Here is a 27,760-nt window from a genome sequence, read left to right as displayed (position 1 = left end):
AATACAAAATAGTATTTTAAAATACATCTTAAAATATAAAATACAATGCTTGAAAAAAGGAAACAATTTTGAGAAGTTCATTACTTATCCAGCCTTGTTTCAATTTCCTTTAAGCAATACAAGTTTTTCAAATATTAAATCACTCAAGCTGTGCCTTCTGGGGTTGGGAATCATCCCAGCAAAGGAAAATAACTGTTCTATGGGACCACTTGATGTTAGACTTGTATTATATCTTTAAAAATAACCATAGGACAATGGGATACCCATCCAGCATAGTAATGTGCTTGTATTTGTTCTGCAAAAATTTCTAGCTTTTTAAACACTCAATCAGATCAATAATTCCAAAACAAAATAATACCCTGTTTCTTTTTGCGATGTTTGGGATGTTTCTCCATTCTCACCACCCTCCATGGGCATCTGCAACCTTTTTTCTTGAGGGTGGGTGGGCAGGCAGGGGGAATATACACACAGTATGTCTACAGGTGAAACTCGGAAAATTAGAATATCGTGCAAAAGTCCATTAATTTCAGTAATGCAAATTAAAAGGTGAAACTGATATATGAGACAGACGCATTACATGCAAAGTGAGATAAGTCAAGCCTTAATTTGTTATAATTGTGATGATCATGGCGTACAGCTCATGAAAACCCCAAATCCACAATCTCTGAAAATTAGAATATTACATGGAACCAAGAAGACAAGGATTAAATAATAGAACAATATCAGACCTCTGAAAAGTATAAGCATGCATATGTATTCAGTACTTGGTTTGGGCCCCTTTTGCAGCAATTACTGCCTCAATGCGGCGTGGCATGGATGCTATCAGCCTGTGGCACTGATGAGGTATTATGGAAGACCAGGATGCTTCATTACTGGCCTTCAGCAATTCTGCATTGTTTGGTCTCATGTCTCTCATCCTTCTCTTGGCAATGCCCCATAGATTCTCTATGGGGTCAGGTCAGGCGGGTTTGCTGGCCAATCAAGCACAGTACACTGTATACTTTTCAGAGGTCCGATATTGTTCTATTCTTCAATCCTTGTCTTCTTGGTTCCATGTAATATTCTAATTTTCTGAGATTGTGGATTTGGGGTTTTCATGAGCTGTACGCCATGATCATCACAATTATAACAAGTTAAGGCTTGACTTATCTCGCTTTGCATGTAATGTGTCTGTCTCATATATCAGTTTCACCTTTTAATTTGCATTACTGAAATTAATGGACTTTTGCACGATATTCTAATTTTCCGAGTTTCACCTGTATAGAAATTAAAACAAAACAGGATGTATCCCAAGTTAATCCTGCTTAGATCAGACTTAGATAAGTAGACCCACTGAAATAATTGGAAGTTAGTCATAGCAAAGGCTGCACTCCTACAGCTGTGGCATAGTCAAATGAGCAGCAAGTTGTATTTATGGTGAAGCAGTCATATGGTCAAATCAGTGGGGAGAACAATTCCTTTTACCCCAGTTAATCTGCTTCCCCTTTTCCCTCTCTATGCTATTCTTGAAGCACTGGGAGCAATTGGGTGGGGGGAGTATGTGTGTGTGTGTGTGTGTGTGTGAGAGAGAGAGAGAGAGAGAGAGAGAGAGAGAGAGAGAGAGAGAGAGAGAGAGAGAGATTTCCCTAAACCCAAGCTGTTAATAAGAAAGCTAAAGAAAGCTTCTAGTTTATATTCAAATCAAACGGATTTATTTGTACATCTTCTAACAAATCAGAAAATAAAGAAGATTCTAACTGACTCATAAACCAATGTGGTGCAGTGATTAGGTTGTTGGATGAGGACCATCTGGGAGAACCAGGTTGAAGCCTTCATTCAGTCATAACACTGGGTGATCTTGACCACTCACTATTTCTCAGTCTAGCCTACCTCAAAAGATTGTTGTGAGGATAAAATGGGAGGAAACAAACATGGGATACTGTACATGGAGTCATCTCCTCCTGTGACGCTCTCTCACTCTCGCTCTCAGTATGACCAACATTACAGGCTGTTCTGAGGGGAAAGATGGCTTTTAAAACTGTAGAAGTTTTTAATCCAGTCTAAGCAAGCATGGCTGCTTTATTTCCTGTATTGTTCTGAGTATTCCACAGTGATACTGAGGTTGTTCTCACAACCAACCTAACCCAGGCTAGAATAGCCCAGCCTGGGTTAAGCTGGTCATGTGAAGCACCAGGATCCTTGTGGATTCTGTAGCTCCCGTGCAGCCTGACCCCCTTACTAAACCCAGTTGTTAGCAGAGGTCAAGGGTGCAGGCGCTGCCAGCTATTGTGTGTCTCCTAGGGCTGTGTGCAGCTCAAGGAGACACAGAAATGGGCGAATCCCCGAATGCACAACAACGGGTTCCAGCTACATATCACTCCATGCTCCTCCTCATACAGCACTGCTCATCTGGGCACGCAGGAGGCATGCCAAAGACCCAGGGCTTGGTCTTCTGGGAGGAAGGTGATGTTAAAAGCAGTCTCTCCCCTACTCACACACCCTCCATGTGTTCCATTCCTACCACAACCAGGTAACCTGGAAAGCCAACTAGGCACTCTGCATGCCCTCCAGCAATCTGAACACAAAGCTCCCTAAAGGAAAACTGTAGACAGAGTATGCCCATGTTTTGTTTCACAGAGAGGAAAGAAATGGAAATTTTCTACCATTAGTCAGCCACAGGGGATGCAGACAGGGAGATATTTGTAAACTACCCTGCAAAACAACCTGCCAAAGCCAAAGGCAAGTTGCAAATATACACAGAGACTGGACTAGTAGAGCTTCAGCCTCTTTAGAACAGGTCAAGTTTCTAGTTGCAGCATTGCAGCTAGAGGGACAGAGAAACTTTAAAGCAAGCAAGCTGGGAGGCAGGGAGTTCTCTTGCATCCAAAATCCAGGGGGGGGGGAGCTGCTCCCTCTTGCCTCTGCTCCGCACCTGGACTCTCATACTCTTGCCTGTGGGCATTGTTTTTTATCAGCAAGGGATCTTGGGGGTTGATCAAGGCAGTTGAGAGGATAGCTTGCTTTTTATGTAAATCATTGCCTGCCTACCAGGCTGTGTATTGTAATGTAAAATGCTTTGTAAAGGATTTTGGCTTTACATTCAGTGCATGCCTACTTAGAAGTAAGCACTGTTGGTTTCAATCAGATTTTCTCTCAAGTAAGTGTGTACAGAATTGCAGCCTTAACTGAAAAGCCGTGCATTTTATTTTATTTTTTGTTCTATTGCTGCTGTTAATATGTCAAGGAAAATGGTCAGGCAAAGACATCTTCCCCAACTATTGGTAAATATCCAGAGAAAATACAAGTCAACCAGAAAGTACATAATATGCAAATTAGGGTACCCAGATTTGGAGAGCCAGAATATGGCAACCCTACATGGAAGCCAATGGGCTGCCTGCTTGCAATAAAAAGGCAGCTCCTGAAATAAGAAAGCAAATCAATGATTGACTGAGATGTATTTTGGTTTCGGCAATGTATTTTAAAAATACAAAATACCTGAGCAAATATATTTTAGATACAAAATACTTTTCTGAACACATTTCTGAACACATTATTTTAGATACCAAATACAAAAATATTGTTAATATGTATTTTAAATATCTGTATTTTCAATACTGCTCATCTCTGTTGCCCACCCATTTGGCAGAATGGCAAAATAGCCATGAAATAAAATCTGAGGGGCAACCATTTGTTCTTCTCTATAATTAACTTCTAAAGTGGATTTGAGGTTGCCTGAACATTATAACTTGTGATTTCAAAGTCCAGTCCCCTAATGTCAGGGTTGCATCCCGCAAAAGCACTTGACATTGCTGTAAGCCATCATGAGAGAAGAACATAAGAAGAGCGCTGCTGGATCAGGCCCAAGGCCCACCTAGCCCAGCATCCTGTTTAACACAGTGGCCCACCAGATACCTTTGGAAAGCCCACAGGCAAGAGCTGAGGGCATGCCTTCTCTTCTGCTGTTGCTCCCCTGCAACTAGTACTTAGTTGAGGGCGTGTCCTCTTGCCTCTTAGGTTGGAGGTGGCCTGTAGCCCTCAGACTAGCAGCCATTGATGGAAACTAGGAACAACCATAATCATTTTTTTTAATTGAGGGGTGAGGTTCATCACACTGTGGGGCAAAGTCATCTCATCAGCTCTTGAGTGCGTTAGCTGCTTGGGAAGATGAACCTGGGAGTCAGTGATGAGTCAGTTTTCAAATTTGGCACCATTAAATGCATTGGCAAGGACAGGCACCACACACAGATTTGCTTTTAACTCAGCAACAGCAAAGAGGTCATCTATTACACAGAAAGCCCTCTCTGAAGCCAGTGCATTCCGTCCACAGCCAAGTTCTCTTTTTCATCTTCATGTATACAATTCCCTCCCTCTGCTGCTCTTTTTTTAAGCTTGGAGGGAAATCCTTCTTCAACAAATGCTGTAGGTAGTAGGTGTACCTCCAGACAGCAAGATTGCCTGAATCTTCAAAATGTATAAAATACTGTCTTGAATAATTTTCCAGAACTAGTGGCATAGTAGATAGAGTGCCAGGCTAGAACTGGGGAGACTGTTTGAAACTGCTCAGTTGTGAAACTTGCTGTGAAACTTAGGCCACTGGCACTTTCTCAGCCTCTCTGACTACAAAGTGTTGTGTAAGGATAAAATGAGGGGGAAGCCATGTATACCATCTTGACCTCCTTGGAAAGGAAAGATTGGGCCGTTGAGTTGGTGTCGACTCCTGGCAACCACAGAGCCATGTGGTTTTCTCAGTAGAATACAGGAGGGGTTTAGCACAGCCATCTCCCACACAGAATGAGATGATGCCTTTCCGAGTCTTCCTATATCACTGGTGCTGCCCGACATAGGTGTTTCCAGTGGGGATTCAAACTGACAGCCTCTTGCTCCCTAGGCAAGTTGCTTCTCCACTGTGCCATTAGGTGGCTCCTTGGGGGAAGAGTGGGATAAAAATGTATGCATTCCCCCTAACCTTTGAGATATGAGGCTTGGCATCACCAGGTAATTTTGTACGTGATTCATAGCCAAAAGTGATAAGGATGACTTGTGTCACTTACCTTGTTTTGTGTCCTGTTCCAGTTAGTGCTCCACTTCTAGGTTTCTTCATGCAAAAGTATATACTGCATTGAGACAGGTACTAACTTGCAGGTGATTTCTCCTATATTTGAGTAGGCAAATATCCCTCATCCCATAGCACTGCTGACCCTCCTCCATTATGACACTATTTCACCATTGTGATGTAGTAGCTAGAGAGTTGAATTGAAATGTGGGAAAGATGGTTTCAAATTCTCATTGAGCCATAAAGCTCATTGGTTGTCCTTGGACAAATGATAAATGCCTGTCCCATGTCATACAGAGTTGTTATTTTTATTTAAACTCTCTTTTCTTCCCTTTGGCCCACTAAAGGCTCTCAATAATACACAAAACACAAATTTAAGACACCTAAACTATGATGGTTGGGAGGATGAAGACCACTCTCAGTTCCTTGAAGAACCACTGAGATGCAGATGTGAGTGCTACAGCTACTACTTTTTCTTTTTTTTAAAAAAAGGATGAAGTTCATTGAGATGCAAATATAAGTACTACAACTAGCTCATTATCTTTTGGGTGAAGTTCTTTAGGCCAATTACTTATTTCTTAACCCAACCTACCTCACAGGATTGTTGTGAGGATAAAGTGGGGAAAGGCTTGTTGCCACTCTGAGCATTTTGGAGGAAAAGCAGGATGGAAATATAACTAACTGATGTGTGTGTTTCATGCTAAAATATGTAGAACTTGTGTCCCATAAAGCCAAATGCAGCTCAACGGCCATGTGTGGCAATCCACAGCAAGTTTGATGAAGCTCCTGTTTTTGCTGCCTGAGGAATTGGGGGCGGTCAAGCCACTGCCAAGCTGTAATATACTTCTGGTGTGCTGTATTCAGCTTTGTGGATCACACATTGTGAAGGTTCTAAAAGGTGCTCCCCTCTTTTCCCCTTTTTTGTTTCTAACATTGTACAATCCTATTTAATTCGCTATCTCTTGAATGTCTTGAAATGTCTCTCTCCAACCCCCATATGTGAATATATTTTGTCCTGTTTTTAACACGAAAACCAACACCAAAGAATCCAGCAGCCCACAGTCTTGACAGGAGGAAGTGTGTAGAGATAGGAGACAACACTAACTAGTATTGCCTGGCCAAGAAGGAGCAATTCAGCATAAGCAAAGTGTGAAGGGCAGTAGCAAAGATACATCCCTCCTCAAAACTCACCTTTTCTGGGCAGCCTCAGGTTCTCACACCTAGCTGTAAATGTACACCCAGCTGTAACTGAGCCCAAGTACTGCACTTGCCCAGATTCATCCCTGGCTTCTTATCACTCCCCCTCCCCTTCTTCCATCCGAGGCGAGGGCTGGGTGGTTCCCATTTTCTTCTGCAACACAGAACTGCAGAAACAGGCTGAATAAAGAGCTGACCTTTACATCTCCATGCACCCTTTTGATTTAAGCCAGAGACTATCTCAAAGCAGACGGTCTCTCAGTCAAAGGATACATGCAGTGTTGCTCTTTAGACTGGACTTCTATATGGAGGTCCAGTCCCCCGGAAGCCTGGGGGGCCTCCAAATGCTGAGCATGCAAAATGTGATATTTCTCTGCAAGTCAGCGGGGAGTATCTTATTCAGAATCTCTTCTAAAACAAAAATAAAAAGAGTTTCCAGCTTTCCCTGAGCATGGTCTGCTGTAAAAAATAATGCATTGCAGCAGCTGGGGGGGGGGGGCGGCTTTAGGTCCAGGCTCCAAAATTACCTGGGTGCACTTCTTGGGTCCATGACATGATTTGGGGTGACCCAAAGCTTACTTTGTGGTGCAGGGGTGAGTACAATTCAGTCCTTTATGCAGGCTTGACATGCAGCTCTGTGTTGAATAAAGAGCTGGGAATCAGGAGGAACCAACTTCGGCTTCATTTCTTGTTTGCTTGGTTGATGTTTAAAGTGGTTCACATGTCACAGCAGCAAGTATGGAAGAGTCACCACTTCCCACCGAATGCATGCTTCCACTCTTGATGCTGCTTCCATGTTATCAGAATCCAAAAATGTCAGATGGAGTATGTCAGGTACCCACTTCAGCCCAACATTTGCCCAAAATTTGTAGCCAACATGTGAAGTTGGCTTGACAATATCAGGCCGAGGTGGATGTCTGACATTCACCACCTGACATTTCTGGGTTCTGACGACACAGAAGCGGCATCTGGAACTGGTGGCTCTTCCATGCTTACTTGCTCCTGTGACATGTGAAACCGTCCTGTGTAAAATGGCATGTAGATTGATGGTGCTATAGTAATAAGAATGTATACATACAGAGATGCTTATTCAGCTCCATTTTGCTACAGCTTCTGTTATGATATCTAAAGGGGCGGGCACAGATCAGCAAATGGGCCACAGGTGGGATCTGAAAGATGCCTCTCCCAAAGCACTCAGGAACTCAGGAATCCAGGTGAAGGCAGTAGTTCTGTTCGCCCCTGATATTTTGGTGTCAAAACACTCTCACAGGGAGGAAGTATTGGTTTGCAGGTGTCAGTAAAGAGAAGAAGCCACCAAGACCAACAGCGTGTTTTTGAGGACCCTGCCCTTTGATTAAATTCTAGTAAGAAAGGTGCTGTGGAGGTGGGCCCAGGATGCACAAAGGAGATACTCTGCACATCTTCAGGGGCACTTTCTTCTTCATTATTTCACCTGATCCTGGACTAAACTCAGATATTAAAAACATAGGACATACCGATATATATGGCTGGGGTCCTGGATACCTGAGTACCTGCTCCCAAAGTTTTCCGCCCACCCAACAAGGTTGTCAGAGGGGCCTTTGCTGTGTGCTGCCATTGAGGGAAGCTAAACTGTTGTAGCCACGGGACAGGGCATTCTCTGTTGTTGCCCCCAGGCTCTAGAATGTTCTCCCAGTGAATGTCCACTCTGTGAGGTCTGTGGCTGCTTTTAAAAAACAACTAAAGACCTGTTTGTATTTTAACTTTTGTAAACCGCCTTATGGTAGGTGGAAAGCAGGGGGCGGGACTGGGTATGCGGTTTTATGTTGTGAAGTAAACTCTGCTTTCCCATGCCTTCGCTCCTCAGACAACATACATGTAGCTCATGGATCAAAAATAACATACACACCCATGCTTCAGGTTCTCTCTCTCTCTCTTTCTCTCTCTCTCTCTCTCTCTCCTTATATATTATGTCATCAAAAACATGTTTAGCTGTTTAGTTCTGTCATTCTTTATTTCTTTTAAAGGCTTTTAATTTTTGTCTACTTTTAAACATTGTGCCCAGAAGAAAGCACAGCAAATCAACTCTGTGCAAATCCAGGATCTGCTATAAAACCAGAACAGGTTGCCCCTGAATTTGATACAAAGGAAACTTAACTGCATATCAGTCCAAAATGTGATGAGCTCACATTAATAGAGGGCTTGACACTTACATTATGTACTTCTATGCATATCCACAGAATCCTGTGTTCCACTCCTTGGACTCAGCAAACAGAATGACAATAAAGGAGAGAGGAACATTGAGCACAGTATGTGCAGAGTGCTTTCCCCTAATCTCTGAATGACCACACCCACCCCACTCATACCTAAAATAGAGAGAAGGTTTTCTAAAGCAGAAAGCTTGACTTCCAGGCTGGCTTGAATCCCCAGTTCCTCTCATTTTAGACATTATACCTGGCCTTGCTGCCTCGCATTATGAAACTGATGCCTGCACAGATTGTTAGTGCAGATCTCTAGGCGCTAGCTTCAGTGTCACTCAGAAAAATCAGTTTGTGAAGAAGGGAAGGGGGTGCCCTGATCTCTTGGGGGGGTGGATTTTCTATTTTCCCTGTGGGAAACTGCTGACGGAACATTGGGTGCTGGGTTGCTCTTGCACAGCGATATTAGAGCTCCTGCTGAGACAGAATCTCACACTCATCGGGCCCAGCCCTCAACACCACAGGGAGATCATTTGGGCCAGTTGAGGAAAAGTGCCAGCCACCTGCCTGATTGGTCAGCAATTGATTCTGCACAACAGAAACAGCTCCACACCTCTGTGGATGGAACAGAAAACACTCCTTCAATCCATTTTCCCTTCCAACCACATGTTGAATCGAATCGGGGCTTAATCTGTGTCAGAGCTCTCCAGAACCTATCCTGATGTCCAGTGCCAAGACTCACTAGAACAAAGAAATGATAGCAAAGAGCATGCCACTGAGCATATGCAAAGTGCCTGCCTTTCCCTCCCCACTGAGCAATCACTCAGTCCTCCCACTGCTAGCCATTTTGGAAGGGTGGTATAAAAATCAGATAGATAGATAGATAGATAGATAGATAGATAGATAGATAGATAGATAGATAGATAGATAGATAGATTTAGGAGACAGTACACTTGTAGGGCAGATGGTTAACTTCTTCACACTCTCAATTTTGAAAGCAGATACTAAACCCAGCCACAGTTTCCCCAACTTGGGGCAGTGGCTCAGAGCAGCCTCCTGCTGGAACCTGGGTTGACCAAAGCCACCCAAGTGCACGTCATGGCTGGTGGGTCTTGAATAAGGCAGCCAACTCTTCAAGACTGGCCTGATGTGAGATTATCCCCAAAGGGATTCATTTCTTTTGCAGTTGCTTCCTTGCTAGAAAACTAACATGGTATGGTAAATTATATGGCAACTCAGGTTTGAGTTGGGAACGGTGATTCATCGTTGAGAATCACCGGAAGAATGAGAATGATGAATCACTGTTCCTTTAGCCCGGTTTCCACTGTGTGTGAGAATATCCTCATAGACCTATACACATATGCCTCTGCCCCCTCCAGTGTAACACAATGAAAAAAATCAAGCAAGATTTTTTTTAACTCATTACATTGGAAGACATTTCTGTAACCTGACTCTTCTAAGATAAGCTAAACTATTTCATTTAGTGGCTTGTCTTCAGCTCAGAGTAACAAAAATGGAAGAATCATTTATTTTGATTCTGCTATCAGAAATGTTGTTAACATGATCACCCCTTTATTTAGGAATACAACAGAATTGGCCAGGATATTAGCAGCTTCAACATCTGATATTTTATTTATGTGTTTGGTCTCTACTTGTGAATCTGAACAAGAGGTCTTTGCAATTTGGAATCTTGCTCTTAGTATTTTTTATGGTCCAGGATGTTCCAACAGAAATATATTGCCTGTCTTACTCTAGGTTTCTCATTTTACTATTGTTCCCTCCCAACTTCCAGCTGTCTGAAGCCAAAGGACTGGCTTAATCTCCTTTAAACGACTATGGCTAGTAGGTGTTGATAGATTGATCCTCTGTGAATATATCTAATCCATCTCTGGTCCCAATTATCCTTTTAGCTTTGACAACGTCCCACAGCAACAGGATTCTCCTTCCTTGCTCTCCTCTTCTTGATGGACTTTCACATGCAAGGGTGACTTTTGCTCTTTTTGGCATGCCAGGATTAAACCTCTCTTGGGAGAAGTGGGCTTTTTTAAAAAAAGCAATTTTAACCTTCCAGTGATACCTTCCAAAGGCAGAAGGTTAACGTTTGGTCCCACTGTACCCTGTTCTTCCAAATCAATGGTGGGTCGCCAGGAAGGCAGTGAAACGTTCCTCTTCTGATCTTAAAATGAGGTTATTACAGCAGCTTTTAGTAAAATGAGGTTATTACAGCTTTTATTTAGTATATATACCTCAGAGAATGTTCAGTAAGCGCTGTTTGCAGAAAGTAAGGCTCTTCAAACAACCAAAAACTGGGTAGAACAATGTCCTATTCTGGTTTGGGAGCTGTGCACACTTCCAGTTTTTGGTTATGCCATAGAAAACAATGAGGTTGGAGGATGGAGAAGTGAATGTGTGGGAGACAAGATCTAGGTAGGACAGCTTTTCCTCCTACCTTTGTCAAATCCTGGGTATGAAAGCTGGTTAGGAGGATGCTTACTACCCAGCTCCTGTCTCTCACACAATCACTTCTCTCAACTCCTACCTAGTTCTTTGCTCTCACAAAACCAAAAATTGGGAGCACACACAGCTCTCAAACCTGGATAGGACACTTGTCCTACTCAGTTTTCAGTTGTGTGAACAGCCTCTTCTAATTGTTGTTGGTGTAATTTGGATGTGGGAATACGTTTGGACTTGTCCTTTTATTGTTCCATTTTGGTTTGAAATTAACAAAATGGTTGATGCGACTTTATAGCAATTATTGTAAGTTAAATATGTTCATGCTCTTTGAGGTCATATTCCTTGCATATAGAATTTCTCTCTTTATCAAACTAGGGATTCTTCAAGCATGGGAAGTTGCTAAATGGATTATTATGCAACATTGGAAGGACAAATCTACCCCTGATTTACAGCTTTGTATAACTTTTGTGCAGGGATCCACAAATTTAGGCTTAGCTTACTAGCCAGCCATTAATTGTGGTCGCCACCAATCCCTTCTCTTCCTTCAGATCCTTTTCTGGCACACATGCAGAGGCATTAGGAAATAAGGAAGTCTTCTGCCTTTTGCACTGGGATATGAAGATGGTAAGAAACAGTGGGTGAGAGCCCTTTCCTTTGAGAAAGGATTCCTGCTATTTCTTACCTTCTCACTGATGGCAGTGGAAATGAGACCCTTGGTGAGAAGATCTGTGTGGTGCTGGATGTCCTCCTGCTTGCCAGAGGGCTGGGGGAATTCTCACTGGTGAGTTGGCAAGTGAATTTGTAGATGCCTGTTGGTTTGTTGCCTGTCCACATTTGAACTGGGTCCCCTCCCACCCGCCGCCTCCCGATGAAATGGTAAAAAAAGAGAGGAGTTTTCAGAAATTTGGTCAAATGTTAATAATCTATTTGTGCTTTGAAGAAATCACCCTTAGAAGATTTTTTAAAAAAGATATATAATAATAATAATTTGATTTCTATACCGCCCTTCAAAAAATGGCTCAGGGTGGTTTACACAGAGAAATAAGAAACAAATAAGATGGAACCCTGTCCCCAAAGGGCTCACATTCTAAAAAGAAACATAGGATAGACACCAGCAACAGTCACTGGAAGTACTGTGCTGGGGGTGGATATTCAATCAATTTATTTATTTCAGTCATAGACCAGTGGGTGGATCATATTCATATATTATTATTTTTATTTTATTTTACATTTTTTTTATCCAGCTCTTCCTCCAAGGAGCCCAGAGTGGTGCACTACATACTTAAGTTTCTCCTCACAACAACCCTGTGAAGTAGGTTAGGCTGAAAGAGAAGTGACTGGCCCAGAGTAAATGATTAGGAATTTTTTCTTGTTTCCTATTTTTTCTCCTTGTTTCTTTTTCTTTATTTTTGATTGCATTATGATTTCATGCTGTTATCTTTTTAGTTGGACTTAAATAAGGAGGGGAATATATACACACATACACACACACACACACACACACACACCTGGCACTACTGCTTTTCACCCAGGCATGCTATTTTGTTCATGCCTCAGTCTATGAATGACCACAAAGAGATGGCTGTATTTAATACTGATTTAAGAGTTACGGTGGTGTGGTGGCTAGAATGCTGGACTAGGTCTGATAGAGCTTAGATTCAAATTCCCACATAGCCTTGAAGCTCACTGGGTGATCTAAGGCCATTAACTGTTGTTCATTTTATTATCTATCATATTTATCATGTTAACCTACCTCACAAGGTTGTAGTGAGAATAAAAGGAGTAAACTCTGTGTGCCACCACGATCTCTATCAAAGAAGAGTGGGACACAAATAAATAGGTCAGGTTCCAACAACAGAGCACAGTTCCAAGCTCTCTGTTACTTTCAGGGATTAATTTGAGCCATGACTCCCCAAGGCTTAGCCCCGGAACCTGTTTCAAATGCTAAGACTCTGCCCCAGAACATGTGCTGCCATCACTTAGAAGTCAGTGTCTGAGCATGTAAAAGGTAAAGTGTGCCGTCAAGTCGATTTTGACTTCTGGCGCCCACAGAGCCCTGTGATTGTCTTTTGATAGAATACAGGAGGGGTTTACCATTGCTTCCTCCTGCACAGTATGAGATGATGCCTTTCAGCACCTTCCTATATCGCTGCTGCCCAATATAGTACCAGTGGGGATTCGAACCAGCAAGCTTCTACTTGTTAGTTAAGTGTTTCCCCACTGCGCCACTTAAAGTGACCTGTCTGAGCATGTACAGCATGTACAGATTTAAAAGAAATATCAATCCATCTTCAGACATTTGGTGTTAAGAAGAAGGACTTCCAAGTTATGGTGGGTTTCTAGGAAGTCTTGAACCTCATTATCTCCCTTTTTAGAAATTAATAGCTAATAATTAAGATGCCTCTCATGCTGTGCAATCTCCAACTTCTTTTCCTGGAGTTATATGTTTTAATATGAGTCTCAGTACCTTCTCTTCAAGTTTACAAGTTTGTAAACATTTTTGTGTGTGCTTGTTTCTTTGACATTTTTAATGCCAACTTTCCACAGCTTTAGATGACTGACAAAGACAAAAAGGGGGGGGGTAATTAAAGTAACATCAACAGAGCCTACATGTTATCATGAAATATAATACAGTGGATACAATACCAAATCGATCCCCTGAGCTGAGCAACACTAATTTCCTAGATTATTTGGGGAAAGCTATTACAGTCAAAATGGTACAAACGCTATTTGTATTTTGTAGTATACAGTAGATGTTCCTCCCGAAACACACATCCTGATATCATGTAGTATAAATGTTTCCCTCTGTACTCCAAGAAGCAACGGAGGAGTTTGAAGGGAGATGGGAGCAAGAACTATCTTCCTCTCTTACTTTTGTTCTATCCCATTTGAGAAACAGAATCATGGAAAGAAGGGAGGAATCGATAAGTGGGGTGAAGACTGACAAGCCCCTTTGCGCCTGTGTCTCTCACTGCTTGCCTTGCCACCATCATCCCACACACTTAGACGGCTTACCGATTGAAATAGTTCCCAGCCAAGGCTGGCCTAAGGGGGGTGGGCAAGCTGGACGGTTGACCAGGGCACCTACAAAGTATCATACCCTCATTTCATGTGTGTGGCACAGCTCACCCACTCCTACTACCTACAGAACACAATGATCTTCTTTTATATCATGCTCTCAAAGTACAAAGAGTTTTATTAAAACAAAAACAAACAAAAATTGTCATTCTGAGGCGCAGAAAATGAGTAAAGACAACAAAGGGAGAAAAATGAAGGGTGGAAAAGGAGAGGTGAAGCAAACAATAATTGCATGAACAGACAACTGCAGAAACATAATTTCTTTGGGTTTGGGTGTCAGCTCAAAATATGGGACATAAATAGGAAACTATTTGTCACCTCAACTCTCCAATCAATAGCATTCTGAACACATATTACATATTCCAGCTGACAGTCAGTGGAAATAGGGAGCTTTTAAAATGGTCATTAAAACTATCCCCCACCAAGCAGCAGAGCTTACACATCGACAGATTTTGTTTATATTGCTGCTGATCAGCTGGCTAGGTTTTGCAAATGTTTTGCCTTCAACAATCACCACCGAATGAGTGGTGCTGGTATTTTGAAAGTTATTAGTCAACATTTGTAGTAACCTTTTAAAAACATCTGCAAATTAAATTGTTTCAGTAATCACAATCATGGACAGGTTGCTGTTATCTGGCCTTCACAGATTCAAATGGTATTAATCTTTGGTTTATGTATACTACGAAGTATCTGAAGCTGCAAGCCTATGCACTCTTACTTGGAAGTAAGCTGTATTGAACTCAGCGGCTGACATCTAACTTAAGATTAGTGCTACTCAGGAGTTACTGTGCTCTAAATGACTACTTAATTTCAATAGGACAACTCAGGAGTAATTTCGGCTGGATGTCAGAGACTTACTTGGAGCAAACATGCATAGGCTTTGGCTGCACCGTATGTATGTACAGATCGTCAGTGATTCTAATGTAGGACTAAGTTGGATTGAACCATCACTTCAGGGAAACCTCTCTGTCTTCCCAGATGTAATCATGATTATCTCTACCATGAACATAATGCCTTATGGCACATGTGAACCATGTATCTTTAAAAAAATACCCAACAGAGATCATGCAACTCATCCAGGTCTACAAAACTGTCAACCAGTCACAGAGTCTCATAATAATGAGTGCCAATGGGGAAAGCACCTCACAAAAGCCACAGATTTCCTTTCCACAGAGAAGAAGGGGAAATAGACATGTACAATACAGCAGTCGGACACAGATAACACTTTTTAAAAAAATACTGAATCGTGTAGCCAGAAACCGAAACTCTTTATCAAGACTAAATTATGCATCCACTTTTAATATTAACATAAGAACATGCAGTCTGCTGAGTTGCACAGAACTCTTCTTGCCAAATGATGAGTTCTGTGTCATTAAAATATTTGGGCTTCTGATCCTTACCTTTGTCTGAGAGGCACTTCAGGGCCGGTATTTTAGCAGAAGGCTGTGGAAACACAACCTCAGACCATTCTGTTGCTGCTGCCTGTCTCTCCTGCACTATGGCATCTGTCTCTCCGGGTGTCATTGTTTCTGGTGCCGGCCTGCTTCTACCCTGGCCCTAGCTGTGGGCACCCACTGTGCGGAAAGTTGCAAAACTGTCAGAGTTTTCTCAGTGCTCAGCCTGCTGCTTGTGCCTGTGAGAGCTGAGGCTGCCCTGGCTGGTTCTAATCTCCCCCACTGTGAGAAGAAGGCAACATGTGTCACAGACACAAGCCGGGCAGGCTTCCAAAGATGGTCAGGAGAGGCAAGGAGAGGGCAGTGAATGGGATGGCAACAAAACACAGTGTCAGGGCTGATGCCAAACCCTCCAAGGATGGGCAGTAGGTGGTCAGGTACAGTACAAGGCTGGGGCCCTCAGCACAAAATGAGTTGGCAGTCCAGAGGGAGAAGTGGAAAATATGGCCACTGGTAGACAGAAGGAGAGAGAGAAATGGGGATTTGTTTTAAGGCAAGATTTGGGTAATATAGGCACCAAGATTAATTCTAATCCAAAAGCTGTAGAGCCAACATTATGGTGGTTCCCACATGCATGTTCATCATTTCAGTGACTGCAGCATCCAATGATGCTTTGCATGTGTGAAATTGAGACCCCAGGTCAAAATACACAGGCAGAATGTTTATGTCACTCTGACATCACAATGCACTGCTCTCCATGGAAGCAGTTACTACATTCAGCTGTGAATCATCAAATGATAATAGAAAAAGATTAAATACTGAATGATACACATGTATGCATGAGTCAACCCTAGTCAAGAGAAACGGGAGGTCAAAGCCATATAGCTTTGAGGCATATTATTAATAATTAATTAATAGATGCTTTGTAAATAAATCAGTATTGCTGTCATTCAGTGTCTCAGTGTCCATACTCTGTCTGCAAACAGCAATAATGCTGTTAGGTTCCTATTTTTCTCCCAGGATTTCCTCCACTCTCCTAAACTAGATTAAGTGTGTTGTATTTGCACTCGCCTATCCTATCCATCTGACTTTCTAACCCCCCTGAGAAGCATGAAGATTCCTTTCAGGTGTCTACCAGACCTGCCATAGTGTCTCCAAGTAATGCAGCAAGTGTGACATGAACTTTAGATGCTACAGAAATAAATAAGATCTATTTAGAAGATGCTGACTAAATAGAGAAAAGTCATCCATAGGGCCAAGCTGCTTGTCATGATGGCTGATTTGGCTCTGCCCCAATCATGTATAAAGTGTTGGGGGTTGTAAATTTGATCCCCCAGTTAATTAGCAGAGCACTAAAGAAGCTATCCACTCCAGTTACAGAGTAGAATGCAGAGTGTAGTTATAGCCATTTAGATAAGACACATGGAGTTTCTTACAGAATCTAAATACTAAGTATTTATTGGTGAAGTACATTTTGGATAGGAAAGACCTAATCCTAATCTATAGAACTACATAATGAATAGGTAGACGGGGAGAGAGATGTTTCACAGAGAGAGATGTTTCCATCTGCTCTCTAAGAGGAAAGGAAGGGATTCTGATTCAGCACAGGAAATATCTGAAGAGTCATATCTGGGGTCATAGAGACAGGTAGAACAGCTAGGGAGAATCTTACTCACTATCTCTACTCCCAATGCCCCCAGTGGTCATCAGCTGGTGCAAATGGCTGATGTACTGGAACTCCATCTCCAACATAAAGATGGTGTGGGAGGACTGATTGTAAGAACAAAAGGGATGCATTGATGACAAGTGATGAACTTCTGGAGCGTAGCCCACAGCTGAGCTTACCTCCCCACAGTGCGTCCCTGAACTGCAATTTCCTGTCAGCTGGACTGAAATATCAAAAGTGAGTCCAGATAGGACAAACACACTTGGGGAGTTGGAGGGGCTGCAAGGTTAGCAGCAGTGATGGGGGGGGGACACACCTCTTATTCCCAGCTTTATGTGCAATTGGGGCAGCATACCCACATTAAAAGTCTTCCACTGTCACATCTAGGTTGGCCCATATTTTGCTAATTCACATTAGTTCAACGCCCTATAAATTATACAGCTCTTGAAATCTAATCTGTACTTGTAGTTAAAAGGCAAGATATTTAGTATTATTCCTCGTATTTGTAAGTTGGATTCTCTAACAGAATGTCATCATCATATCAAACTGTTTTCTATACATCTGCACTGCTGTTGAGAAACTTTGTCTGCAGCATGGAGATGGAGTTCTTTTCTAGAGTGGTCTGGTAATGAGAGCTGGCATAATATAGTAACAAAGAATAGGAGCTGGGAAATTTGCTGTACAAATCTCACCTCAGCCACAAATGTGTTAGGTATAGATGCAGCATTATTTGAATGATGGGGTCACTCTGGAAGGGCATTCACTATGCTCTGTTTAAGGAAACTACTTTCTCTGCATGGTTAAATTCAGGAGAAAAAGTCCTATGAGTTTGAGCAAAATATTGTGGTATGCAGCACTGATTGGCTGGTGCCTGGGAAATCATGAACCCACTCCCCCCAAATTCCCAGAGCAGTTGTGCCAACTGTTTTTAAGTTGATTATGCTTGTTAAAAGAAATTAATAATCACAAACAGATCTTCAAATGAATAAATATACATGCAACATTTTAAAAAAGAAAAAACGTGAACAGCCCACCACAACATGGGTGGAGGGACAAAACTGATGACTGAACCACCATTCAGCTTGCTGGTTTGTACATCTTATTATTTATTTATTAAAACATTTTTATACTGCCCAAAACTTACGTCTCTGGGCGGTTTACAAGGTCCTTTGCGAAGGCAGAAGAAAACCGGGCTCAGTTTGTGGAGGAAAAAACTGCTCTGGCTTCTGTTTTAATGCTTCACTTGTATATACTCTAGATAGTTTTTGGAAAGTCACAATTTTCTTAGGTTCGGCCCATCCCTCATCTGCGATATGTGACAAATACAGGCATACTTTACACAGCTGGGTAGCTATAATGCATACAAAGAGTTTTGAATAACTGAAATGTGCTATGTAAATGTTAAAGTATATTATTAACCATCAATTGACTTTTTGTAATATTATATATTCATACTGTGTTTAGCATCATAAGAAGATTGCCTCCAAGGAAGGTCCTGCAAGTTTAAGCTGTGCACTGAATCAGTGTGCCTGATCCACACAAGCCACATAAGGACTTTGGCACCCTTTACATTTTACTCAAGCTACATGAGAGCCATTTTCCCCAGAGCAGTTCCAACATGGAATTTACATAACCATGGGCAAGGGCCAATCATGTGGGTCTGTCTGTTCCACAAAATTGGCCACTTGCCTCCCAGTGGGATGCCAGTTATGTAGTGGGGACCTTTTTGATCACTGTAACTCAATTAGTTACTCAATTAATTGAGTCATTTAAATCTTACCCAGCTGCACAGGACTTATTCATGGAAAAGTGGCTTCCAATGCAGCCCTGGTAGCATGTAAAGGGCATCTGCACTGCTCTGTATTTTGATCACTACTAGTCCTAGGAGGATCAGTGCATACTAGCCGACCCCGCACAGAGCATCTGTGCACTCTTTGGGGCCGGTGGTTACCTCCCCCCACCCCACTTCTGCCCCAGTCTCTGCTTCCAGGCCCAGCCACCTCTCCTCAGCACTGCCACTTCTGTCCCCCCCCCCCACTTTCTTTTCCCCCTCCTGGGCCTTGCCTCTGTGGCCGGGCTGGGCCTGCCACCTATGGCCTCCACAGCCGGGCCGCCATGGCAACCAAGTCTCCTGGGTGTGCCTCAGCCAATCAGGTGCGTCCGCCACCCAGCCAGTCAGCTGGGCTCTGGGACGCACATTCCAAGGCACACCCAGGAGAATTAATATAATAGATATTGTACCACTGAGGAGCAAAACCAGCAATGGTATAGCACTACATAGGCACTATCTCAATGCTAGCTGGCACCTCTCCATAAGATATTCCGCTCCTGATTTAGTGCTACCATAGCTGTGGGAGTGACCATCTGAAAGTGCTATAATAATGTGATATTTCTGCAACAGACATGCAAGCTGGTCAAGGGAAGATCTGGAAGATCAGAGGATGGAGTGCAACAAATGAGAAATAAATGTAGTTTCTGTATGAGAGTGAGACTAATCATTTAGAAGACCCCCAAGACAGATTTACCAAAGTCTCTTGGTCAGGAATGACCAACTGGCAGAAGGGGGCAAAATCTGAGGTTGTTTTATCTGATTTCTATCAGATCTACTAAATTATGATTTTTAAAATGACAGTTTCATTTAGCAGTCAGGGACATTGAATGATGAAGATAGGATTAATGCTTAAAATAAGTCGATATGTTTGTGATGCTATGTGCATATTAACTCAACTCTCAACAAAAAATATCCTTTATTGCGCCAAAGAAAAACTAAAAAGTTGACACATGACATTTTGGTATAACACACCATCCTCAGCTAAACACAGAAATAAGCACAGATAAAAAACCCCAGCTGTTAAATTCCTTAGATGTATAACACTCTGTTCCATGACTGGCAGAGAGATCATGAGCAAAGGAGCATGGGGGGTGGGGAGAGAAAAAGGGAACCACCTGATTCTTCTTCTTAATGCTTAAAACAAAAAATTAGAAACAAATACAATTGATAGGAAAAGAAAAATACTGTTCATGTTGAAAGAGTCAGAAATATTCCACACTGTGATGTTAAATCTCTCTTTTTTTGGACATATAGTGCATGTAATATATAAATATACATATCCTCTCTAATAAAAGGCTTGGTGTCCGTCCGTGGACAACCAAGCGTGTGTCCGTGCCTCCCTCGGCCGTTCTCCGCATGCGCAAAGCGCATATGCAGAACGGCCCAGTCAGAAACGGAAAAAGGGAGCAGGCGGCCATGTTGGGCGGCCAGAAGCGGCCGCCGAGCCGGCTAAGCCCGGCCGAGGTGGCGGCAGAGCTGCCGCCGGGGCCTGGCGGCGGCAACAAGGACAGGCGGCTGGGAGACCTTGGGGCCCTTGCCCGGCCCCAAAATTGCCTTTGCCCTTGCCCCAAATGTGTCCCGCCGACCGCTCTCCCGCCCACCCAGCTGCCCGAATACTCCTTCCCCGCACCACCCCGACAAATGAATAAGGGCCAAAATGGCCCATGAGAATGCCTCCGCGGCCGCCGCCGCTGACGACCACCCTCCCACCCTCCCAGCTGGCCGAGCCCTCCTTACCCGATCCAGCCCGCGGCAGTCGGGCGAAGTAAAAGCATATCTTGCAAAAAAGAAGAGAGGAGCTTGCGAAAAGAGCTCCTCTCTGTGCTAAGCCTCTTCCTGAACTGGTGCATTGGGCTCCTTGGAGGAAGAGCGGGATATAAATGTAATAATAATAATAATAATAATAATAATAATAATAATAATATTCCCCTTAGGGGATGGAGCCACTCTGGGAAATGCAGAAAGTTCCAAGTTCCCTCCCTGGCATCTCCAAGGTAGGGCTGAGAGAAAGATTCCTGGCTGCAACCTTGGAGAAGCTGCTGCCCGTCTGTGAAGACAATACTGAGCTAGATAGACCAAGGGTCTGACTCAGTATATGGCAGCTTCCTATGTTCCTATGTAACTGCATGCCAGCATGCAGATGCTTTTCCCAGAGCGGCCTCATCTCACAGTGCTCACACTTCAAATGCAAAATTTTCAAATGCAAAACAGGGCAGACCCTGTTAGCAAAGGGGACAATTCATGCTTGCTACCACAAGACCAGCTCTCCTCCCTTGCTTTGTTATACTTTTTATCTTGCACACTGCTTTGAGCATTTATGGAAAAGTGACATATAAATTTAAATTAATGTTAAGAACACCAACACCAACAGTTAACCTGACGGGATAGGCCTATACAGGGCTATACCATTTGAGACTATATGTGAGGACTAACATGATTATATGCTTCTCCATATGAAAAAGATGTTCCATGTAGATAACTAAATTTTTTTTTTTATGAATAAATATTTTACCCATCTCCATTTGATTAATTATTTGAAAACATTTTATTCTTTTTTTCTCCTCAGAGATGCTCATTGTGGTCATAATACAAATAAACCAGAAGTAAACTGTTCCCTTCTAATTGAGCAAAGAGGCACCTTTTTAAAGTGGTGAAGCTCTTTATTTAGCAGGGGGAGAACTATCCATCCCCAGCACAGCATCCTTCCAGTGACTGTTGCTGGTGTCTGTCTTGTTCCTTTTTTAGAGTGTGAGCCCTTTGGGGACAGGGAGCCATTTTGTTTGTTTGTTTGTTTATATCTATGTAAACTGCTTTGGGGGCTTTTCTTGAAAAGCGATATATAAATATTCAAGCAAATAATGCAAATGACAATATGTCTTCATGACATTTAAATTGCTATTTGCAGGGGAGGAAATGTGTGTGAACAGGTCCCCATCTTCTGCAGCCTCAAGTGGAACAATTCAGACACAAGCTTGCTACGGCCGCCTTTGGACAGACTGGCAAACCGTGGGTCTAACAAACCTGCAGTTTGCCTCCATCTTTAATTAATTAATTAATTAATTAATTAATTAATTAATTTTAATTTATTTACCGCCCTTCCAAAAATAGCTCAGGGCAGTTTACACAGAGAAATAACAAACAAATAAGATGGATCCCTGTCCCCCAAGGGCTCACAATCTAGAAAGAAACATAAGATAGACACCAGCAACAGTCACTGGAGGTACTCTGCTGGGGGTAGATAGGGCCAGTTACTCTCCCCCTGCTAAATAAAGAGAATCACCACGGTAAAAGGTGCCTCTTTGCCAAGTTAGCAGGGGTGAGAGGAATTTGAAGTCTGAGAGCCAGCAAAGGGGGTGGGACTGGCTGCACGGGCTCCCTCCAACCCTGGAGGGACAGCCCGTGCCAGCCAATGAGCTGGCAGCCCGGAGAAGAAGCTTCCTCCGTTACCTCCAGTTTGGAGAACAATCTCAATCCGAGCATAATGGAGATAGGAATGGATCTTTGGTTGTGTGAGTGGAGCTCACTACAAACCAAGGGTTCATTCCCAGGTTTGGGGGCAAAATTGGGTCTGGGGAAAGCGTGTTTGGGTCCAGGAACTGCGGTTCCAATAATTCTGACATCACAGGGGCTGACCTGGAGGTGAGTTTGGAAGTGATGGTTGGAGTGATGTCCGAAGGCAGCCTACATCAGTGAAAACTAGGCCTAGTTTTGCCCCCAAGAATTTTCAAGTTGGCCATCCCTGTGATAAGTCATGGCAAGGTGGAAGCTGACATTTATGCTTCTTCGCATAGTGACAGTTGGTATTTACCATGTCAGGGCAGTCCAAAAGCTTGAAACATATTTACCATGTTTCTCTGACATGGTAAATATCTGACATGGTAAATATCAACTGTCATATAGTGGAGCACTTTCATCAGAAATATCCCTTAGTAATCCTGATGTAGAAGGAAAATATATTTTTGATTAATTTATCCCTTTGGTCATAAACAGAGGAATTGGAAGTTGAATTCATTGCATATAATTTGTCAACAGCTGTATAATTTACAAAGCCTTTAAGAGTGGAAATAAATGTTTCCTAGACAAATGTGTATTATCCAACCTTGTTTGGTGAGGATGAGAGGCAGGCTCCTTATCACCCTTCTCACACATGTTGATTTCCCCTTCAGGTCATGTTTAATCCAAGTGCCCCTAAGGCCATTTTTTGCTCCAGCCAGGCTTGTTTCTGGTCTCATAGAGGCTGGTGGGGACAGGCAGGGGAAAACATGAAAAATAGCTGGAGAATAATTTGAATTTTACAGTTTCATTCACAATGAGAAATATTTACCTCATAATTCGGATTTGAATATATTGTTGACATCTCTTGATGGTCTTCATTTTGCATTGTTGACTCATGAAACTGCATAAACTGTCAGCTGTCAAATACTAATTTCTACTGCATGTTTTCTGTCAAACACTTTCAGATTAAAACATATCAATGCTATGTCAGATACTGACAAATAAGAACAATTGCATACCTAATATTAATATAGTCAATTAAGACATGGTAGTTTTTGAGTTGTTTTCCAAGGAACACAGGGGCTGATATTCAGACTAAGTCACTCAATAGTACTACTCGGGAGTTACTCTAAAGGACTACTAAATTTCAAAAGGACTTCCTCTAGTAACTTAGACAGGATATCAGCCAGGATTTTTTGGAAGCTTATGATGAGTTTATTGATGAGAAGATCAATAATGATGGATACGTTTCCCTGCTTAACTCTTCTGATCTTCCTCAGCAAAGCACAGCCACAGGATACCGTTGGACATACATGAGGGCACACTCTCTGTTCACAGTGGGCAATGACAAGGCCCAACAGTGCCCTAAATGAACTTACTTTGAATCCTGAAACAAGTCCCAGAATCCTTAGCAATGTACAGAGGTTCCTTGGCAAACACGTTGACATTGAGAGTATCTCCTAAAGGTAGATTTTTGAAAACCATTTTTGAAAACCTGAGATATGCAATCAATAATGTGTTGCATGTTGCCTATCAACTAGTGCCAATTATCAACGGTCAGATACCAAATATTAATATCACCGCATATCACGTACAGATTGTTATGCAGTGTATAACAAAAGATATCAAATGTTCAGGGAATATTGGGCACATTTCTAGGCATTCAAAGAATACCTAGAGACTATTTGACATTAAAGTTCACAAAGGAAAATTGGGGGGAGCAAATTCAGTTCAGTTCTAAAATGGGTCCTGCAGTTATTGTTTGGTGGTGAGGGAAAAACACTCTGCACATCTTTAAAAGTGCTCTCATGTTCGCCAAGCATCACATGTCCCGGAGCAGAGACCTTAACCATGGCCTTGAGAACATGTTCCAGAGTTAAACAGAGATGATACCTGGAATCAATAATCCAAGGAAAGTAAAACCAAAAATTCTCCAAATAAATAACAAATGAGCCTGATGCTGTCTAGTACTAGTCCTGGCAGAAGTATGATGCAAAAGCAAAGTTCAGCTGTGGAGAGGTTTCAGTTAACTCTGCAAACATGATGGAGCCAAAAGCCAACTCCCTTGTATGACCATCTGGGGACCATGGGGATATTTGTGGTGGAAGGGGATCATCCTGTAAACCCACCTCATAAAATTAAGAAAAAGATAGATCAGCCCATCCCCTGCAGCTGCCTAAGTTATTTACAATGGCTGGCTAAGGTCCTGTTCATTTGTGGCTTTGGGACATGTCCTACTTTACAAGGCAATAAAGCTGCCGCTTCATTTTAAAGGGAAAACACAGCATATTTGCACTGAGGACTAGAAGCTTGATAACCCTTAAGCCTTCTTGTAAAATCAGAAAAGCTAATTTTGCAATGTAACCTTTTGGGAAAGTTTTTAATTGCATGAATTAATGGGTTCACACATAGGTGTTTGTGTATGAGGCTATTCATTTCAGTTGTTCCAATTTTTAGGCCCACCGTAAAGATTTGGAAATAAAAACCTGTTCGCAGTAGTTAATTCCTAGCTAGAGAAATTATCTCAGTTCAAGTCCCCATAGAGGTCAGGTCCTCTGAACCCTAGATGGGTATGGGGTATATGTAGTTACTTAGTACGCAAGGGAAGAAAGATGAAGAGTATTATGACACCATACAGACTGACTGACTGACTGACTGATTTATTTATTTATTAGAGACATTTAATATACTGCCCATTCCGAGGACTCTGGGCGGTGTACAAAAAGATACAGAGCAAGACAGCATTAAAATTACATTCTAAATTAAAAACTAAAGTAACTAACAAAAAGAAAAAAACCAAATAGGTAATTTATGATTTATGAGCTTTTGTAGGCCAGATGCATCTGAAGAATACATACTGGTGAGGGAGAATACTGCACATGTTCACGCTTCAGTACTACTTGACATTTTCCAGGTCTGAGCCCTGGTGTTGAAAACAAGTTCAGAGGCTGTTGTTGATGAATCCAATTCCTGCATCAAAATAAGAGCTGCCTATCCTAACTGGTCAATTATACTGTGTCACAGCAAATTCCATGGCTTCATATTTCAGTTGCTTTCATCATGTTTTTATTATGTCTAAAAGAAGTTGTGCCTCTTGGATCCAGGCATATTTAGACACTTCTCAAAAGCTGAATAAGAGACAAGGTTGTCAACTTTTGGATCAGATCTTGCTCTTGTACCTCTGACAGCAGCTTGAAGCACTAAGATATGCAAGTAATAATGTTGTTTCTTTTCCACCCTTCAAGTGGGAGATTAAATGACTGATTTGTGTTTCTTGAGTTCCTCCTGAGCGTTCCCCAGGCAGACAAAGAATATATCCACACTATTAACTTGAACAACCACCTTAAGTGGCGCAGTGGGGAAATGCTTGACTAACAAGCAGAAGGTTGCTGGTTCGAATCCCTGCTGGTACTATATTGGGCAGTAGTGATATAAGAAGATGCTGAAAGGCATCATCTCATACTGTGTGATTGTAAACCCCTGGTGGCGCAGTGGTAAAACTGCCGCCTTGTAACCAGAAGGTTACAAGTTCGATCCTGACCAGGGGCTCAAGGTTGACTCAGCCTTCCATCCTTCCGAGGTCGGTAAAATGAGTACCCAGAATGTTGGGGGCAATGTGCTAAATCATTGTAAACCGCTTAGAGAGCTCCGGCTATTGCTATATAAACCCCTCCTGTATTCTACCAAAAGAAAACCACAGGGCTCTGTGGGTGCCAGGAGTCGAAATCGACTTGATGGCACACTTTACCTTACCTTTACTGATCTGAACAAATTGAAAGTAAATCCTCTGGGAAACCTGAGAATTAGTTTCAGTGTGGAGCTACAGATCTGTAACAGAGAATACTCAGCACCTCACAAAACTACCATTCCCAGGTTCTTTGGAGGAAACTGGGGCAGTTAAAGAAGCGATTCTCACGAGCAGCAGGAACCAGGCTAAGGGAGCCCAGCCCAGTTTCTGCAGCTCGTGAGAAGTTGCCAGGAGCCATGCAACTCCCAGCGCCGGCTGGCAGCAAGCCCACTTAAGGAACCACCCCTTTAAACTAGGTTAATGGAGTGAGCACTCTGTTAACCACATTCAGTTGATCGTGTGTCAGCTGTGGCGTCTCACAGCCGTGGCAGGCACACTCAGGGGGGAGGGAGGGGGATCCCAGGTAACCAAAAATATGTGTGGAACATGCTGCCATAGTGGGTTCACACAACATGACCAGTGTTGACATGTCACACACACCCCAGCCAGACGTCAGGCTCACCGCTGAACTCTGGGAACCAGCAGATCAGCTTTTAGCATGTCGCGTAAAGCTGCCGTGAGAGAGTGATAGCCCAACGTTAACCAGTGAACTTCATAACTGAGTAGCTTTAAACCCAGTTCTCCCCAGTCCTACTTCAGTAGGTAATTTTTGGCTTGCCTGAATGATCTGGAGTGTTTCGTTTGCACGTACTTGTCCGTTGTGGTCAGTTACATCAGTTGTGAGCCACAGTGGTCAGTATGCTGCTAAATTCCAAATTAAAGATTGTGGCCTCCTTCGGAGACAATGTCATACTGTGGATCCAATGGACCTGCAGTTTGCCTCCATCCCCCCCACCTCCCCCTGTGCTCCCAAGCTATTACAATCTGAAGTCTGGGAGTTAGTAAAGGAGGTGGAACTGGCTTCGCAAGCTTCCTCTGACTCTGGAAAAACAGCCTGTGCCAACCAATGGGAGGTAAGCCCATGGGAGGAGCTTCCTCCCTTAACTCTGGTTTGGCGTTAATTCAGGATCTGGAAGACATGTTGCAGGGAACAGATCCTCGTTTGGGTGAGTGGAACTCACTACAAACTGAGTGTTCATTCCCAGGTTTGGAGGCAAAATCGGAACCGTGGTTGGGTCTGGGAGGAACTGTGGTTCCGATCTCTCGGATGACATGGGCAGCAAATTGGTGGTGATTTCGCCTCCAGTTTGGGATGATGTCCGAAAGCGGCCTGTAAATTGGGATTAAATGAGAATACTCAAAGCATGTTTGAAAATTAGGGGGGAAATGGTTACTTAAATGAAATAATTAAAAATCTAGCAATACAATGCATGGATGGGAGATTACTAACATCTGCAGATTACTAAAATCTAGAAATAGGGCATGGAAGTGGTAGCAAAATCTTACCACCTGGTTCTGCCCATAACTATCACACTTTCATCAAGTCATCTGCATGGGGCCTACATATGTACAAGCTATACATATGCAAACCCTCTTTGTGTGTTCTTGTAACTCTGCATATTTGCTCTGTGCAGAAGGAGCAGGGCCATTAGGCTAGTAATATCCCGGGATTTTAGTCATCTTCACAGGACTCTTGTGTCAACATATGGGTTAAATGTAACTAATTCATGTAGTTTTTCTACTTTGTATTATGGAGGTGTTAGTTGACATGTCAATGAATATTGCAGTTATCTTGAACTAATCCACAC

General features: G+C 42.7%; 1 protein-coding gene and 1 long non-coding RNA gene across 9 annotated transcripts in view; one reads left to right on the top strand and one right to left on the bottom strand.

The window, feature by feature from the left end:
* LOC128330180 (serine/threonine-protein kinase SBK1-like) overlaps positions 1 to 18,954 on the bottom strand; it is a 34,114-nt gene extending 15,160 nt beyond the window's left edge. Inside the window, exons 1-3 of one of the 8 annotated variants that reach the window (XM_053262615.1) lie at positions 15,339 to 15,437; positions 3,892 to 4,039; positions 359 to 476 (exon numbers count right to left, since the gene is read on the bottom strand). In XM_053262615.1, coding sequence (XP_053118590.1) covers positions 359 to 395 — 37 coding nt within the window. In that variant the 5' untranslated portion in view covers positions 396 to 476; positions 3,892 to 4,039; positions 15,339 to 15,437. Of the gene's footprint in view, positions 1 to 358; positions 477 to 3,891; positions 4,040 to 5,030; positions 5,132 to 15,338; positions 15,808 to 18,142 lie in introns of those variants that run through there. The other 7 variants (XM_053262614.1, XM_053262613.1, XM_053262617.1 and 4 more) reach the window with 7 other exon arrangements.
* Positions 18,955 to 22,114: 3,160 nt separating this feature from the next.
* The window catches only part of LOC128330196 (uncharacterized), a 52,973-nt gene continuing 47,327 nt past the window's right edge, over positions 22,115 to 27,760 (top strand). Inside the window, exon 1 of the long non-coding RNA XR_008310004.1 lies at positions 22,115 to 22,468. This is a non-coding gene — a long non-coding RNA (uncharacterized LOC128330196). The remainder of the gene's footprint in view (positions 22,469 to 27,760) is intronic.

Source organism: Hemicordylus capensis, chromosome 6 (assembly GCF_027244095.1).
Source record: "Hemicordylus capensis ecotype Gifberg chromosome 6, rHemCap1.1.pri, whole genome shotgun sequence".
Taxonomy (NCBI): domain Eukaryota; kingdom Metazoa; phylum Chordata; class Lepidosauria; order Squamata; family Cordylidae; genus Hemicordylus; species Hemicordylus capensis.
The sequence above is the reverse complement of the archived record's forward strand: the minus strand, read 5'-3'. Positions and strand labels throughout refer to the sequence as shown.